Here is an 18849-nt window from a genome sequence, read left to right as displayed (position 1 = left end):
CTTTTTGGTTCATTAAAATATAGCTGATGCTTTTCAAAATGGATAGAAGAGTTTCCTCCTGATAGCTGCATTTCTTGAATCCATATAGAAATCTGCCGAGACCACATCTTTTAGCCTTGTAGCACCACTTTCATTGTGCAAATAAATGATCAGAAATTGATTTATAAGCTACTTGTGCCATGGATATGCTTGCTTGTTACGCGTGAGTATTGTTGTAGTCTGTATTCCCTCCCAGCACCAAGGCTTCAGCCATCTCTTCAGTTGCCTCTGTGGCAATCAGGTACTTCTAGTCACGGCGTTTCCCCCAATTTAATAAAAGCAAGGTGGGATCACTTGTTGATTTCTACCTGAATGCATCATTAACCATTAGAAGAGGGGAAATTAGGGCGTGGGTTTGGTGTCTTTTTTGTTTTGTTTTCCTTTTGGTAAATCTTATTTTTGATGCAAAGGCAGCTCTGTCGCCAGCCAGTCCAGCGCGCGTAGACGCTCCCCCCCGCCATAAAACAATGAGCACATTCAGGCACAACTCGTGTTTTCAGTTATTAAAAAACGGAGCCGTCTGTCTCTGCCTGTGACTTTAATCTTTAAGCCTTTATTCCCTGTTCCCCACCCCCTCTTTCTTTCCCCAACCTTTTGTTTGTGAAGCGCAGAGCTACAGGATATGTGGGCCCGGAGTTTCTGAATGTATCGTACATTCCCTTGGCAATTACAGATGTTTGTAACCCTGGCTGATGTTATTTCAGTATCGTGGAGGGGTGAAGAGAGAATTAAAGATCACTGGTTTCTTTGCCCTAGCAGTCTGTAATTAATTTTTTTTTTGAAGGGGGAAGGGAAAAACATAGTTTCTTAATTTCATTTAAAACATTTTGTTCAGCATCTTTAGAGGAAACATATCTGGTAGGATTGCATGAATCTCCCCATAGCCTATCATAATTCTTCTATTGGGACAGTATGTTGTGTGCAGTGTTGTAAAAAGTATGCTGTTACTGGATTTTAGTACAAAAGAAGCTCCTTAGTGAATCTTCTTTCCAAAGACAAGGTAGCCAAAGACAGGTAGTCAGTACCAGAACAAGAGAACACAGTCTCAGGCTGTGCCAGGGGAGGTTTAGATTGGATGTTAGGAAGAAGTTCTATACAGAGAGAGTGATTGCCCATTGGAATGGGCTGCCTGGGGAGGTGGTGGAGTTGCCCTCATTGAAGGTGTTCAGGAGGAGACTTGATAGGGTGCTTGGTGCCATGGGTTAGTTGTTTAGGTGGGTTGGATTGGTTGATGGGTTGGACGCAATGATCTTGAAGGTCTCTTCCAACCTGGTGTATTCTATTCTATGATCTTCAAGGCTGTTGGCCTAAATCATTGGGTTTAAGTAGAGGAAAGTTTAAAGGAGTGATGAATTTCAGTGTGGTTGAGCAGTATCTCTAAGGCACAACTTTTATACCTCTACTTGTTTTCCAGTTGCATACAAACTCCTCTTTATAGGTTGTGCAAGTTTGGAGTTGCACATCTAAGTGTATATTCAGGTACTCTTCATGTGGTTGTAGTCCTTATTTCTTATGACAGCTGCATGAAACTTTTATTTTGGCCTGATCTTTTTAAGGTGGTAAAAGAGTGAACAAGAATTAATGGTGAGATAGCCTTTGGCTGGGGAGAGCTTTAAGAAGTCAACACAAAATACAGCAAACAAGCCTGGATGACATCTAAAATTAAATAGCCCAACATAGGCTTAAAGAAATTCTAACAAATGTTCTGTGATGTTCATAACTCAGTGACTCCTCTGAGCACCCAGAGGGAGGCGACAGATGCTTTGTAGTTACAATTGATTAGGTGGGTTGGATTGGTTGATGGGTTGGCCGTGATGATCTTGAAGGTCTCTTCCAATCTGGTGTATTCCATGTATGTAATTGTTCAATAGCCTCGAAAGGGAAAACCCTATTAGTTGGTCACCAAGGATAGCACATTCTTTCTATCCTGAGATAATCAAGTACTCCAGTTGAGAAGGATTTCTGAAATGTGCTGTTTCTTTTTGTATCACGACATGGTCATGGATGTGATCGAATCCCAGGCATGCTCATGGAATGATATCTTGTAAGGATTTTAAAAGAACTTGAAAAGATGAAGAGCTGAATGTGAAGCAGCACAGAACTTACAGAAACTTTGTAGTTATTGTTCAGGTGTCTGGGTTTTTTTTTTTTTGTTCCCCCCCCGCCCTGAACTCAGTACTGGACCAATGTAAAATACTGTGTGTGATGATAGGACAAGGGGCAATGGATGCAAGCTGCTGCATGGGAAGTTCCACATGAACATAAGAAAAAACTTTTTCAGCATGAGGGTGACAGACCACTGGAACAGGCTGCCCAGATAGGTTGTAGAGTTTCCTTCTCTGGAGATGTTCCTAACCTGCCTGGATGCATTCCTGTGTGGTCCTCCTCTGGCAGGGGGATTCTACTAGAGACAAACACAAGTCCAATGCCGTAAACAACTAACTGGTTTGAAGGAAAAAGTGTGCATGCGGATAGTGTTTGTCTCTGTGTACTACTGTCCTTGAAACAACCTTGGAAACTATAGCAAGTTACTCCAGTCGTCTTTAGTGTACCGGTACACACCTGGTTTTGTATGACTCTTGTATCTCATATAAATAGGCATATGTAAGTAAGGTCTGCTATAGACTGAAGCCTTAGGATGCTGTACTCCCAGTGAGGTAGCAAGAATTTCAGTAACTAGATACTGCAGAGGCTTTGTTCTTGCTGCTCCAGTGTTCATTGTTAGTGGAGAAGTTACAGGTGCAACATTTTTGAAGCTGGGAATAGTCTGTTTCTTTCTGAGTCTTCAGAGGCAGAGCAGGAAACTCCAGATGCATGGAAGTCTGGCAGAACTGGGCATGGGCTCATAGAATCATAGAATCAATAAGGTTGGAAGAGACCTCAAAGATCATCAAGTCCAAGCTGTCACCCAAGACCTCATGACTACTAAACCATGGCACCAAGTCCAGTGCCCTCTTAAACACCTCCAGGGATGCTGACTCCACCACCTCCCTGGTCATGCCCTCATTCACGCAGGTTCAGTGGCTTTAATTCTTCAGGATTGTTGATTCTGCTGTTCAGCCACTAATTTGTCTTTCTGGTCTTGGAAACAGATTCAAAGATTATGTCTGCCTGTCCTCTTGGAGTGGGCAGAATGCTCATACCTTGTAGTTGTCTTTTTTTGCAACATATTTAGCATTATCCTATGCAAATAGATTTACTACTGTTTTGGTTTTGAGACTTGGTGACAGATTTTGTAGGGAGCAAATGTAAAGCTGATGCAAGTCGAGAGTGTGAAAAAGGGGTTTGTTGTTAGTTTTTGTGTGGTTTGTTGTGTGGGTTTTTTGTTTTGTTTTTGAATCTTGTTTCTTTTGACCTGTTAGTTTTCCAGTGTTTATTGTAAAGAGTTATGGATCTCCAGCGGCCATTTATGGTCGATATATAAGGCCCAAATGCAACTTTGTTATGATTAATCCATCAAAGCAGTGCAAAAGCACACATGGCCTTGAAACTGAAGCAAAGTACCTCTGAATAAGAAGTCTGAAACTTGAACTAATCACTTAGGCTGGTGGGAATCTCACTGGGACCTTGAGCACACAGTATTATCTGAGGAGGTCAAAGCAGGGCTTTGCAAGTGTCTGTTTTTTGGCTTGCACTGTTTTTTTTCCTTCTGAAGCATGAGCATATAGTGTTGATTTACTGTACTTACTGCCACATTGTTTCGGAAACCTCATTGGGCCCATGTGAACCTCATGAGATTCAAGGATGACCCAAGTGCAGTGTCCTGCATCTGGGTCAGAACAATGCTCATTATCAATACAAGCTTGGTGATGAGGTGGTAGAGAGCAACCCTGCAGAAAAGGAATTTGGAGAAGCTGGCCATGAGCCAACAATGTGCACTTGCCGTGCAGAAGGCAAATTGCATCCTGGGCTGAATGAAAAGAAATACGGCCAGCAGACTGAGAGAAGTGGTTGTGTCACTTTGCTCTGGTAAGACCTCACCTGGAGTACTGCATCCAGCTCTGGATCCCTCAACACAGGAAAGACATGGACCACCTAATGGAGAGGGTCCCAAGGAGGATCATGAAGATGACTGGGGGAGTGGAACATCTCTCCTACAAGAACAGGCTGAAGGAGCTAGGATTGTTCAGGCTGGAGAAGAGAAGGCTCTGGGGAGACCTAATAGTGCCCTTCCAGTACCTGAAGAAGGCTTTCAAGAAGGCTGGAGAGGGACTGTTTACAAAGGTCTGTAGAGATAAGATGGGGGGGTAGTGGTTTTAAATTAGAGAAGAGGAAATTTAGAGTGGATGTTAGGAACTAGTTCTTTACCATGAAGATGGTGGAACCCTGGAACTGGTTGTCCAGGGAAGTAGTTGAGGCCTCATCCCTGGAGATATTCAAGGTCAGGCTTGACAAGGCTCTGAGCAAACTGATCTAGTGGAGGATGTCCCTACTCACTGCAGGGAGGTTGGACTCTACATGACCTTTGGTGGTTTCTTCCAACCCAAACTGTTCTGTGATTCTGCTTCATAAACTCCACAGCTCTAGACAGGAGGAACAGAACACTTTACTGCAAACCCCTGAGTCTGATACGAATCAGTGAAATTATAACTGCCATGTTTGTATGTAATTTGAGAACCCAGAAGTTTGACATGGCTTTTTCCTGGTGAGATATATTTTATAGTCTGGATGCCACATTGTGGAACTGAACCTTTTTGTAGCTCAAAAAATTGAAAATTTCAGCCCAGATGACAACCAAATTTCTCTGTGCTTTGTCTTGCTTTCAAGTGGATGACATAGCTGTTCTTCTTGCTGTATGCCACAGATTGTACTCCAAGGATGATGAGCTGTGTCGTGACATTCAGAATAAAATGTTAGGTAACTTTTACTCTAGTTTGGTGCAGTATCCTAAATATTTAACTCTCTAGCTTTATTACCATCTGTATTTGCATATCCGTATGAGTGACACTTAAAAAAGTTAATGTGTGCTAACTAATTCACAATTTATGCACTTCCCACGTCAAGCCAAGAAAGAAATCAGTGCAGCTGTGAAACACCATGGTGTTGTGTAATTCAGCAAATGCTGACTCTTTTGTAGCAGTCATCTGTGTCTACTTGGAAGGATTGTTGCTTTTTCAAGATATGTAGGCTTTTGGAGGCCCTACCACACTTCATGTTTTCAGCCTTAAAGTACGTAGAGGTCTCTTTTGGACTGTGTCCAGTTTGTACCTTGTCAGTATAGAAATTCAGAGCTAGTAATACAGAAAAGGACTTTGCTGCAGATGGAAGGAGGATGATGTCTTCTCTCATAGAATCAACAAGGTTGGAAAAGACCTCAAAGATCAAGTCCAAGCTGTCACCCAAGACCTCATGACTACTAGACCATGGCACCAATTGCCATGTCCAATCTCCTCTTGAAGACCTTCAGGGATGGTGACTCCACCACCTCCCTGGGCAGCCCATTCCAATGGCTAACAACTCTCTCTGTGAAGAACTTTCTCCTCACCTCAAGCCTGAGCTTCCCCTGGCACAGCTTGAGACTGTACCCTCTTGTTCTGATGCTGGTTGCCTGGGAGAAGAGACCATCCCCCCCCTGGCTACAACCACCCTTCAGGTAGTTGTAGACAGCAATAATATCACAGCATGTTAGGGATTGGAAGGGACCTTGCAAGATAATCTAGTCCAACCCCCTTTGCAGAGCAGGATCAACTAGAGTAGGTCACACAGGAATGTATTCAGGGGGGTTTGGAATGTCTCCAGAGAAGGAGACTCCCCTCTGTACAGCTTGCTCCAGTGCTCTGGCACCCCCACAGTGGAAACTTTTTTCCTTATGTTCATGTGGAACCTCCTATGCTCCAACTTTCACCTGCTGCTCCTTGTCCTGTCTTTGGACTTCACTGAGAAGGGTCTGGTTTCATCCTCTTGACACATACATATGGTTCTTTACCTCCATTTTTACACATGCTACACGTTATGTGGTGTGTTTCTTGTGACAAGGATTGCTTACTTTCCTGTAGATGAGGGGAGAGTGTTCTCATTCGTGCTGGTTTTCTGGTTTTCTTCAGAAATACGTAGAAGAACAGGAATTGAAATGTCAGACCCTAGCAGTTACTCATCCAATTAGTTATGTTTTGTTTGGAACAGTGTAAGTGAATGGTTCAGAAGATCAAAGCAGGAAAGTAAATGATGGCATGAAATGTCCTTTGCTGTCAGTTTCATCCTGATGCCTTTTACACAGGATAAAAACTTGAGGTTTCATTGCTTCTAAAACATTCATCCTTTTGGATGCAACTTGAAAAAAATCTGAAGTAAATGTTAATTCTGTATTTTTTCATTTGTCTGAAGCCAAATGGTGGCTACCAGTACTGAGTTTGGAATTGTCGTGCAGCTTACCATTGTGTAATCGATTGTGATTAGAGGTGTTTTATTTCCTTTCTCTTGCCCAGCTCCTTGTATTTTTCTCATTGTCCATGCTGTTAGCATGGATTTTTCTTTGTAAATGAAGTTGTGTGAAGAACTTACCTGCATTTGTTGTCTTTCCTTACTTGTAGCCACTTTAGATTTCTTATTTATGAGGGGATTAGATCTAAATGCAGGGGGTTTTGTCATTATTATGTCATTGGACAGTGAGATGGATTGAGAGCTGGCTGGATGACAGGGCACAGAGGGTTGTGGTCAATTTCGAAAGGTCTTGTTGGAGGCCTGTGGCTAGTGGTTTTTCCCAGGGGTCAGTATGGGTCAAGTCTTGTTCAACATCATCATCAAGGACCAGAGTGTACTCTAAGTTTGCTGTTAATACTTAACTGGGAGGAGTGGCTGACACCAGAAGCCTGTGCTGCTGTTGAGTTTGACCTAGACAGGCTGGAGACAGAGGTGAATTCCATGAAGGTCAAGAAGAGCAAGTGTAGACTCCTGTACCTGGGGAGGAATAACACCATGCATCAATATAGGTTAGGGGTTGACCTGCTGGAATGCAGGCTCTGTAGGGAAGAACCTGGGACACCTGGTGGACATCAAGTTCACTGTGAGCCAGCAGTGTGCTCTTGTGGCCAAGAAGGGACAGAAGTATTCTGGGGTGCAATTAAGAAGAGTGTGGCCAGCAGGTCAAAGGAGGTTCTGTAATTGCTCTACTCTGCCTTGGTGAGGCTGCACCTGCGGTGTTGAGTCCACTTCTGGGCTTCACATTTCAAGAGATACAGTGAACTACTAGAGAGTGTCCAAGAGAGGGCCTTGAGGATGATTTAGAATAGAGTAAACCAGGTTGGAAGAGACCTTCAAGATCATCGTGTCCAACCTATCATCCAACACCACCCAACCAACTAAACCATGCAACCAAGCACCCCATCAAGTCTTCTTCTGAACACCTCCAGTGATGGTGACTCCACCACCTCCTCAGGCAGCCCATTCCAATGGGCAATCACTCTCTGTGTAAAACTTCCTCCTAACCTCCAGCCTAAACCTCCCCTGGTGCAGCCTGAGACTGTGTCCTCTTGTTCTGGTGCTGGTTGCCTGGGAGAAGAGACCAACCTCTGCCTGTCTACAACCTCCCTACAGGTAGTTGTAGAGAGCAATAAGGTCACCCCTGAGTCTCCTCTTCTCCAGGCTAAGCAAGCCCAGCTCCCTCAGTCTCTCCTCACAGCGCTTGTGTTCCAAGCCCCTCATCAACTCTGTTGCCCTTCTCTGGACACACTCCAGCAAGTCAATCTCCTTCCTAAACTGAGGAGCCCAGAACTGGACACAGTACTCGAGGTGCGGCCTAACCAGTGCAGTGTACAGGGGCAGAATGACCTCCCTGCTCCTGCTGGCCACACTGTTCCTGATGCAGGCCAGGATGCCATTGTCCCTCCTGGCTGCCAGGGCACACTGCAGGCTCATGTTCAGCCTACCATCAACCAGCACCCCCAGGTCCCTCTCTGCCTGGCTACTCTCCAGCCACTCTGACCCCAGCCTGTAGCTCTGCATGGGGTTGCTGTGGCCAATGTGCAGAACCTGGCACTTGGGTGTGTTCAATCTCATGCTGTTGGATTCTGCTCATCTGTCCAGCCTGTTGAGGTCCCTCTGCAGAGCCTCTCTACCCTCCAGCAGATCAACTCCTGCCCCCAGCTTGGTGTCGTCAGCAAATTTGCTGATGATGGACTCAATGCCCTCATCCAGATCATCAATAAAGATGTTAAAGAGCACAGGGCCCAGCACTGATTTGGGACCTGGAGCATCTCTCTTATGAGGAGAGGCTGAAAGACCTGGAGCTCTTCAGCTTGGAAAAGAGAAGACTGAGAGGGGAATCTTAGAAATACATACAAATATCTAAAGGGTGGGTGTCAAGAAGATTGGGCTGGGTTCTTCTCAGTGGCAGCCAAGGATAGGACAAGGGGCAGCAGGTATAAACTAGAACACAGGAGGTTTCACTTGAACTTAAGGAGAGACAACTTTCCTTTGAGGTTGACAGAGCATTGAAACAGGCTGCCTAGAGAGGTTTTGGAGTTTCCTTCTCTGGAGACTTTCAAAAGCTACTTGGATGCATTTTTGTGCAGCCTGGTCTAGGTGTACATGTGTTAGCAGGTGGGTTGCACTAGGTGAACTCCAGAGGTCTCTTCCAACACCTACCATTCTATAATAGAATAGAATAAACCAGGTTGGGAGAGGTGGTGGAGTCACCATCACTGGAGATGTTTAGGAGGAGACTTGATGGGGTGCTTGTTGCCATGGTTCAGTTGATTAGATGGTGTTGGATGATGGGCTGGACTCGATGATCACAAACAGTCTAATAATTCACCCTTTTTGACTGCTTCCTAAGCATAAACCAATTTTGCATTGAACAGTATATAATCATAGAATGGTAGGGACATCATGACTGTGTCTTTATGTAATTTTTTAAAGTCTCAGTGCTAGTTTTGTGTAAACATGTGTACTTTTAATAAGCTTCTTCCAACACTTCCTAACATATATTGAACATTTTTTCAGCCTTAAGTTCCTCCGAAGTTCTCCAGGCTGCAGTTCCATGAACTTGGTCTGCAGCAGTGTCCTTTCCTTAGAAGCAGGAGGCTTGCTTTGCTTTTTCCATTTTCCTCTTTTTTTTTTTTTTTTTTTCCCCATTTGCAGCTCCTGGCTCCTTGGTCCTTCTGCTTCCTTTGTGCCAGTGCTGGCTCTCCCTGAAACCTTACAACAGCTGGGTCACCTTGCTCATTCAGCGGGGAGCTGTCTGGTGTTGCTGAGTTGAACTGACTGGACTGAGCTTCACTTTTACTATCACTGCTGACTGAGCAGTGCAAGCCCATACAGTTCTCTAAGTACATCAGGGAGTCACTGGAAAATAATGTATTGAGAGATGTCAGTGCTAAATTTTTGTCTGTATCACATGCTCAAGTGTATCTGTTTTTCCCCCTCATGTTTTCAGAGTAGCCCATCTCGACTCAGGCCTGGTGAGGGTTGGAAGTCACCTGGTTTTACCCTTTAAAGGTGGGCCAGCCATCTGTAAGTGAGCCACCTCTAATCTAGATCAAGCTTTCCAGGGTCATTTGGGGCTTCATGGATGATCCAGTGTACAAAAGAGGCAAAAGGCAGCACAGGACTCCCTGCATTCTATAAAGGCTCACAAGGATCTCTTGATGTCCGTCCTTCTTCCTGTCTTGTAATGCTTTTCTTGAGAATTCTCACTTTACAGTTTGATGTTTTCCTCAATTCCTCCACATGATTTAAGTTTAATCCTGTATGCAATACTGCAGTAGTTACATCAGCATGTAATAAAATATTTGAAGACATACCTCAGCCTTTCTTAGTGCGACCTTCATGGAGACCTTATCAGCTTTGTTTGTGCTACTTCAGCATGGCAAATCAAGCTTATTGACATACTCTAATCATTATAGGCATTTCCTCCCTTTGAAGAGCACAGACTTGTTTCTGACACATAGTTAGAACGTACTCAAGTAAGATCTGTCAATGACTTGACAACAGAGAAGGTGGAGGCTTTCATTGCCTTTATCCTCTGGAGGACAATGTTGCACGCTTACCAGCTGATAGATAAAGCATGAAGTATATTTCAAGTGGATTTTTGTATGAGGTCTTCTGCAGAAGAACCCTGTTATTCTTTATTAGCAATTATGTGTTCCATCACTTAGTATTTGTGGTTAAATTGAACTCGAGCTTAAAAGTAGAACTGTGGAAAACCAGGTGCTTTGACAGGTAAAAAATGGACTTTAGCCCTTATGTTCATAAACGTTTTCTCCTTGTTTAGGGAAGCCCTTGGTGGCTAGTTTTCATTTAAAAGGAATTTGTGCAAGCAGCAGTTTCTTTATTCTTCAGAAATCAAATGTAATGCATATAATTAGAGAATTGGAGAATGACAGGAGTTGGAAGGCACCTCTGGAGATCTAGTCCAATGCTCCCACCAGAGCAGGTTCATGTAGAGCAGGTTGGACAGGATGGCATTCAAGCAGGATTTCAGTGTCACAGAAACACTCAGGTTGGAAAAGACCCTCAGGATCACCAAGTGAGAGAAACAGCCTGTTCCAGTGCTCCATCACCCTTAGTGTAAATTTCCCCCTGGTCTTTAGAGGGAACTTCGTGTGTTCAGGTTTGTGCCTATTACCTCTTGTCCGGTAGTTTTGCACCTGTGAAACACATCATTGACAGACACCTACCTTGACCCACATTTACTACTATTCCCTTTCTCCTATTCCAAAAGAGGACCAAGACACCATAGGCCTCATCTTCCTGACACCCATCCTTGTAGTATTTATAAGCATTGATAACAGTCCTCCTCAGTCTTCAGGATAAAAAGCTCCAAGTCCCTTAGTCTGTCTTCATAAGACAGATGTTCGAGTCCCCTAGTCATCTTTGTTGCCCTTTGCTGTACCCTTTCAAGCAGTTCCCTGTCCTCTTGAATTGGGGAGCCCCAAACTGGACACAGTATTCCAGATGAGGCCTCACCAGGACAGAGTAGATGGGGAGAATACCTCCCTCAACCTCCTTCCCACCCTCTTCTTGATGCATTCCAGGATGCCATTTGCCTCCTTGGCCACAAGTGTGCATTGCTGGCTCATGGTCATCTTGTTGTCCATCATGATTTTTTCCACAGAGCTGCTTTTCAGCAGGTCAGCCCCCAACTTGCGCTGATACCATGGGTTATTCCTTCCTAGGTGCAGGACCCTACACTTCCCCTTGTTCATGAGGTTTCTCTCAGCCCAAGTCTACAGCCTGTCCAGTTCACACTGGACGGCAGCACAGCACTCCTCCCAGTTTTGTATCACCAAACTTGACTGAGGGTACACTCTGTTCCTTCATCAAGGTCATTAATGACTATGTTGAACAAGACTGGACCCAGTACTGGCTCCTGGGGATGCCACTTGTTACAGGCCTCACTCTTACTGTGTATTTAGACTGAAGTCTTGTGGGTTGCTAGCCTGACTCTGACAGGGACATTCAGGATACCCAGAGAGCGAAGCTGCACAGCTCCCTGTTTGTGCTTACAGCTGCTGAAGTCTTTCGGAATGGCACGCCTGGGAAGCAGTGGTGAGACACTTGAACTTTGTGAGTTCCTGTTCTTTTCAAAGTGTTTCCTAATGAAAGTTGTGTCAGTTTTGATCCATGATTTGCATTGCTTTACAGAGGGTTTCTTCATGTGTAATTCATGCACTCCAGTTGTGTGCACGTCTCTATCCCCCCTTACGCCTCCTATTTATGCTTAAATTTTGGGTGACTTCCTATCCCATAAAACATCTTCGGTATTCATCACCATGCCTCCCCCTTAACAAAATCCTGTGTGACTTGTAGCATCTCCCAAGGTGTTACTGTATATGAGAGCAGGGAATAATTTAGTTGTTTTTGAATAAAGATTCTTAACACACAAAAAAAAGAGTGAGAGGGTGTTGGGGTAGGGGGACGTTTCATACTCCCTGCATGATACGGACAATATTTCCTGAGACAGGAGATACTAACCTCAAAGAACTTAAAATAAAGCATTGATTTTATTATTTTTATGAAAGGGGGCTAGGGGAGGCAAAAATGGTAGAATAGTTGGTCTTTTTATCCAATGTGCAGATGAAATTGATTAAACCTTAAAAACTCGCCTCAGTCCACCCGGTTTATTAATTGAAGAATTTCCTCTTCCCCAGAATGGGAAGTGCACATTAAAACAGAGCTTTGCCCCTGAGTAGCAATGATACTTGAGAACAGTACATTTTCTACAATCCTATTTTCTCTCCTGTGCTAGAGGAAATCCTAACATGGTAAAAAGCATAGATATTTTTTTCCCCCTCCCCCTTAATGTATGTTTAAGGAAGTCCTCTTTCATTTCCTTGTAAAGCATGAAATCAAATTATAGCCCATGGTCCACAATTATTTTATTTTTACTTTTCAAATTCTATTTGCAGCTTCCTTTTGGTGCACGTGAACAGGAGCTGCACTGTTTGTACAAAGTCAGCTAAAAAGATTACTACAGCAGGACGGAGCACAGTAGCTTAAAGAAGCCATGAGTCAGAATCTGTGCCTGTGTTCTGTGATTCTAGGGCAGTAAAACCTCCCCTCAGCCACACAGGGACTTGACTCCCTCTTCTTCCCTCCTCTAGCCCAGGCTTTGGAGCCAAGTCAACTTTATAGTGATGGATTATATGGAATCTAATGCAGTACTAATCTGCTGCTTGCCAAAATAGTAGCACTTGTAAATGCTCTGATACTGTTGACCTGCATTTGTTGAAGAAAAAACAAGTGTTTATTGAAAATACTTTTGGTTCCCCTTTTCAGTGAGGATGAAATCACCAGATAGTGTAGTGCTTGGGGTTTATAACCCAATGGCTCTCAAAGTGGACACAGTGTACATACAGTAATGGAACTTATAAAGCAGCATGAGAGGCTGAAATGTTTTGGTTTTCTCCCCCCTAAGTTGTTAATGCCCTTTTCGGCATACTGTGAATGTTGTGCTTTGCTGTAAGGCTCCATTCACACACAGCTCAGTCTGGGAGTTTGGGTGTATGATTTACAAGCATGTAACAGGTTGCGCAAAGAGAAGGTGTTTGGAGTTCATGTACAGGCAGAATTAAACCAGCTTCTGTAGTTTGGGTACTCCTATGGTTATTTCCCTGTCTAACAGATCTGGTTTTGTTAATTGTATGCCTTTATGTAAGGATGTGAGGCTGCAGAATATAAACACTGCAGAGCTCGTCTACTTCAGCTTCAGTAACCAAAATCAAGTGTGATTTATTCACATAAGATGTGTAGAAATCAAAAGTGGATGTGACACTACTTAACACGTTTACAAGGAGGGAATCTGATGCAGGAGATAAAGGTCTGCAGCCTTGTTGCCCAGAATTCTGGGTAGGCTTTTCTTCCTATTTCTGTAGAGGTCTGAGTATATAATATGCCAAATAACAGACATGCAGAGAATTTTCTCCTAATGATTAGAGGTTCACTGATACATACTCTTTAAATGCATGCTGGTCTTCTGGGTCCTTTGTCTTTTCCAGTGTATTCAGGCAGCAGCTGGCGAGTTTTTTCTGGCTCAGGAATGAGAGCTTGCTGCAGATGGCGTGATGCAACTGTTACCATTTTTCTTTTTCCTTAGAGAAATGGAGGTGATGACCAGTTTAGGGAAAGTGAGTTGCTGCCTTCAGGACTTTCACAGCTTGTGATAATCTACGACATCTCTGACTCAACTAGTTCCATGGATAAAGAGTAATGAATTACTTCCCTCGTAACTGTTCATAAACAGATACTCCCCGAAATCAAGAAGCAATAGTGGGTTGGATGTGATTGTTCAAAGCAGAAGCCAAACTTGTTGTTTTTTCCTTTCTCTTCTCTTAGAAGGCTGTTTTTCTTGCTCTGAGTTCTGTGTTCCCTGTCACTTCTGTGGTGCAAGTAAGTGCTGCAACCACCTATGTTTAGCTGGCACTTCTTGCAGTCTTCTCTCTGTGATGCTGTTCTGCTGCTCTTGTTGCATCTTTTTACTGTATCTGGCTGTCATCCAGATTCTTCCTATTCATGTGTTATCTATCTTGTTTGTTTTTCTTCACTCATGCTATCTACTTCACTTTGTGTTTTCAGTGTGGTTTAGCTGCTTATCTTGCAATATAATTCCCATCTTTCCCCACCCTGTTGTGTTTTCATGATGACAACTAGTTTGTTTCATTTGCTTTTTACAGGGCTACATTTAAGCTGTGTGTCATCACACCAAGGCTGCTCTGGTGGTTGATCTTTCAGTTTCAAGCCAAGTGAGAAATCACATGAGGAGGACTCTATCTTTCTGATTTTTTTTAAACAGCTCTTTTACAGATAAAACAGCAAATAGAAAGAACTGAGTTGCAACTTTTTATAGGAGAAATAATTTGAATACCTTAATTTAACTTTCTATATGACCTGTTGCAGTGCAGATAAAATATTTTTGAGTGCTGTGCATCCTTATATGCAGACCTGTCCTTCATATGTTCCTCTACTTCATTCAGAGTAATTTCAAGCAGTTTGCTTCCTTTGAGGGCTTGAGGAACACTTATCTCTTCCATATCACTCTTCTTAACCATATAGGATCATATCCTGTCTCCTTTTATTTTTTTTTGAGCAAAAGCAAAGTGTTTAAGTCCTTCTTGGCCTTTTGGGTAAGATCAAGTGTAGTAAGTCCTTTTTTGTCCCATTTCACACAGGAGCTCATGACAGGCATTCCATGGTCAGCTGGCCACGTGTATTGAGGGATATTGTCACCTTGTTTTGTTTTTGTTGCTGTGTTATGGAATATCTGCTTGATAAGAGTGACCTTTTTATGTCTCAATTAAAAGGTCTTTCCAAGTGAGATTGCATGTATGAGAATACTTTTACAGTCCATTCTCACTGCACCTTTCCTAGTTAAATGTTGATCTGTAGAAGATTCTTCCAGACACGTTGTTCCTTTTGTTGACTGAAATCCAGCATGGTAATGTGTTAATTGATTGCTACTATGATGAAAGTGATTTAAAAAGTGATTCTAAAATTAAACATGTTTTAAGTCTGCTATTCCAGTGTACATGTTGTGAGGCACGAGATGTTCCATGTTCAATAGGAGGGGATTATAGTTTTGTCATCTTGTTGCAGGTGAAACTGCCACCTTTCCTGTTAGAAATCTTGCATTTGTGACTCCCAGTGCACTTTGTTTTGACTTGCCTACATGATTTCATTTCCATATTTACTAAACTATTATGCATGGATGAATGGCAACTAAGGAATGGTTTCTAGAATGAAACAAAATGTAACTCTGTCTAGGAAAAGACTGAGGGATTGGGAAATTTTGAAGCTATAAAATCTATCCTCAATTTGTCATGAAGAGATGTATCTGAAAGGATTGGTAAAGATTCTGCAGGAGCTTTGGAAATGTCATAATTATCCAACTAGTGCTTTGAGGGTCTTGGCATTCATTATTCCAAGATGAAAGCTTTGATAGGTTGAAAATAGTCATTTGTAACCATAGTTGTTTTTCCTTTTTTTGTGGCTCCCACCCACTCATTTACCCATGCACTTCAACCCCAGAATGATTTCCTATCCTGAGTTCATGGGAATTATGAACAAGGGTAGCTGTTGTCACAGTCATTGTAAAAGCTTTTTATTTTTTTAAGGAAAGGAAAAAAGGGGGCTGGGGAGGAAGGGGAAGGCTAGAGAGGGTGAAGGAACAAGGAGCACTTGTATCGATTTTCTGTTCTTCTCATCAAAAGCTTAAGACAAGTGTTAAAAGTGCTTAAATTCAGAATGCTGCAGTTTTAGCCTTCCATCATCTTTCAAAATGTGTGTTTTGACAGATAATTTTTGGGTAGTTTGGCTTCAGATTTTGTGGTAGTATCATGTGTTTAAACGTTCTTTGCACTAACATCTCTTGAACACTTTTTTTGTGTTCAGGGTATTTTAGTTACCTGTAATGAGGCAGGAAAATTCTGAGCTCCCTTGAAAACAAATTTAAATCTCCAAAATTCAGGTTGCTTTTATCAAAGGACTAAGGGTTCCTGACAACAATGCTTTGAAAAAGAAAATAAAAATAATCATAGATTCATAGAATGGTAGGGGTTGGAAGGGACCTCCAGAGATTGAAGTTACCTGTTGTCCTGAGCCTTTAACTCATGAACTTCTTCTTGAAGAGATACAAGAATTTAATCTGTTTGTGGCTCTGTGTAAAGTACATATTCAAGTTAGGTAGAACTGAATCATGATGATTCCAGGGTTTAAATGGCTTCTTTCTCACAGTGAGGGATATTAGGAAGTTACTTACATTTGAGGTAAGTCTGTCTCTGGTGGTAGTCTTTTTAAAACTGCAGTGATAACATTCTTAAACTTGAAATATTAATATGGAGAAATATGTAAACTGTCCCATGCTTCCACACTGTTCTGTGATCCAGTGGTAGGTAGAACAGCTGAGGTTCCCAGTGTCTCATTTTCAAACACATTTGATGCTTGCTTTAACTTGTGCTTTATTCACACTACTGGGCATTTGTAGATACACTGGAAGTTTTTATGGAAACTCTTTGAGAAAATAGTCCTTCATCTTTTTATGCTGCTGCAATACTGACTGTGACTTCTCCTCCAGGTGCCCAGATTATCGATTTGATGATGCTTGTAATAGATGTGACAAAAGGAATGCAGACGCAGTCAGCAGAGTGCTTGGTAATTGGGCAAATTGCCTGCCAGAAGATGGTGGTAGTTCTGAACAAAATAGATCTCCTTCCAGAAGGAAAGAGACAAAGTGCCATTGAGAAGATGACTAAGAAAATGCAGAAGACCTTGGAAAATACTAAGTAAGTTAACAGTAATATTAACAGCTAAGCATATAACAAAGATGCTTCACCCACTTTCCTTTCCAACATGCTTTTAAACATACCAAGACCTTCAGCAAAGATGACAAGAGTGGAAAGAAACTGAAATGCAGTCCTGAATTTATATCTGCAAGTATCATATGTAGAGAAAAAAAAATCCTATACTAAGGCTTTTCAGTTTAAAGGGCTGCTTGGAGTTCAGATTGAGTAAAACAGAGCCAGAATGTCTGTTGGGGTTTTTTGTTTGCAGTTTTGGGGGGGTTGTTTCTTTCTTTCTTTGTGTGTGCTTGTTTGCTTGCTTTAATTTATGGGCTTGCAACTTCTGTTGTGTTCTGCAAGTATTTTGATTTCAAAACTCAAAGAATTAGAATTCACTGTACAGAGGAGAAGATTCCACCAAGACTGAAAAAGCAAAGCTTGGTTGGATGTGGCAGTTCCTCCTTAATTTAATTGTGGTGGTAGGGCAAGGTCCCATTTCAACTATGCAACTAGTGCAATAGTGATTACGAAGACCTTGGTGTCTTTGTTTTTCTTGGATGCATTGAAATTCTCTCTTGTGAACTTAAAATCCTACAACTTTCAGTTCTCTGTTAGCTGTTGATTTAAGGGCAAATACAGAGTGGTTTCCCTTTCTCTGTGGGTTGCTGCCCCTTGGTTTAGGGGAGATAGTAGAGACCTTCAATACTTGAAAGTATTTTGGATCAACAGGCTTTATAGCTGATATTTTGAGCTGTGGGTTTGTTGATCATTAACAGCTAATCCCAATGGGGATAGAATTGACATACTAGAGTTCAGAAAATTTTAGGTTTTACTTCATTCTTTGTTTAGTGAAGGATTGTATTGTGCATAACTGGAGGAAAAGACCTTTCTAGCTGCATATTTATGAAAGACAGACAATTTTTTTGTAAGGAAAACAGTGTTCAGAAATACTTTCATGTATGCTGTTGGAATTAAGTCTTCTCTTTATATCCTGCAGTGCAGATGGGTCTTTATAGAATGTCTTAAAAATTATCAGACTTTTTCCAAACTGCAGGGGAAGTGACTTCTTTGAAACAGTTGACATGCTGTCAAGTCCTAACCTCTAGCTCCCTTTTACAACAAGGATTTGTATCAGCTGATCACAACAGCTGTATGTTTCCACCTGGAGAGAAAGGGTTTAATTAATCATTTGAACTTTGGATCCTAGAAATACTCTATTGAATGTTTCTGTGTATTGTTCTCATAACAAAAAAAATCAGCTTTTGCATATGCAGCCTGTGCTTTATGGTGCTTTGAAAGTGCTGCTAACTTGGGCTTGATTCTAAATTGCTTGTCTTGTTCTGTCTCAGGCGTATACTGTTTCTCAACAGCCTCTTTCCCACTTGTCTTTGGGTTTCCAAATGCATGTGTTTTAACTGGTTTTGTATTTCTAAACTTTTTTTTTTTAGCAGGGCATACACTAAGTCCCTTGCAATAAGCATTTTTTTTTCTGGGAATAGTTTACTTGATTTTTACTTCTCTCCACACACAATCATGTATGCACAATTCCACAGCAGCAAGCAAATCTGAAGTCTGTTGGAGCTGTAGAGTAGGTGTTGCCATTGATCCTGGGGGAACTACTGAAGTTTTGTCGAGGTGATTCCATGGAGGGCAGGGAGAAAAAAAAACTAGGCAGAGGAAAGTAACTGTCATATATTGGATTAGTTTGACACTGTGACCTAACCAAAATTTGTCCTGTGAATTAATACCAAAAATAAAAGCAAAATGGAAGTTGAAAACAGTGCTAATTTCCAGGTAAAATGGCTTGAATGCAAAGCCACTGCAGTAAGACTGGAAACAGACCCAGCTTCTAAAGTAAACTGAAGTCTTCCTTTTGATTGCTCCAGGGTTGAATCAGTAGCTCATACTAAACAGGGATGAGCATTTCACAGCAAAGTCAAGTAGCTCAGATGTCAGTAATTCAAGAAAAAGTTTATCAGTTTTTCACTGTGGGGGAAGAGCAGATAAACTGGGATTTGAGGGAGCTTTTTTTGCCTTCATTGTCAGATAACACATATAGGAGATCTGTGATCTAATGGTGGGAGTCTTTCTTTCTTGC

At 42.1% G+C, this 18849-nt stretch overlaps 1 protein-coding gene across 1 annotated transcript in view; it reads left to right on the top strand.

Annotated features, from left to right (window-relative positions):
* The window catches only part of EEFSEC (eukaryotic elongation factor, selenocysteine-tRNA specific), a 130520-nt gene that overhangs the window by 20004 nt on the left and 91667 nt on the right, over nucleotides 1-18849 (top strand). The window contains exon 2 of the mRNA XM_054162704.1: nucleotides 16547-16754. Within this exon, the coding sequence (XP_054018679.1) occupies nucleotides 16547-16754 (208 nt within the window). The remainder of the gene's footprint in view (nucleotides 1-16546; nucleotides 16755-18849) is intronic.

This window comes from Dryobates pubescens, chromosome 1, assembly GCF_014839835.1.
Source record: "Dryobates pubescens isolate bDryPub1 chromosome 1, bDryPub1.pri, whole genome shotgun sequence".
In the NCBI taxonomy this organism is placed as follows: Eukaryota; Metazoa; Chordata; class Aves; order Piciformes; family Picidae; genus Dryobates; species Dryobates pubescens.
Note: the sequence above shows the minus strand (reverse complement) of the source record. Positions and strands in the feature narration are given on the sequence as shown.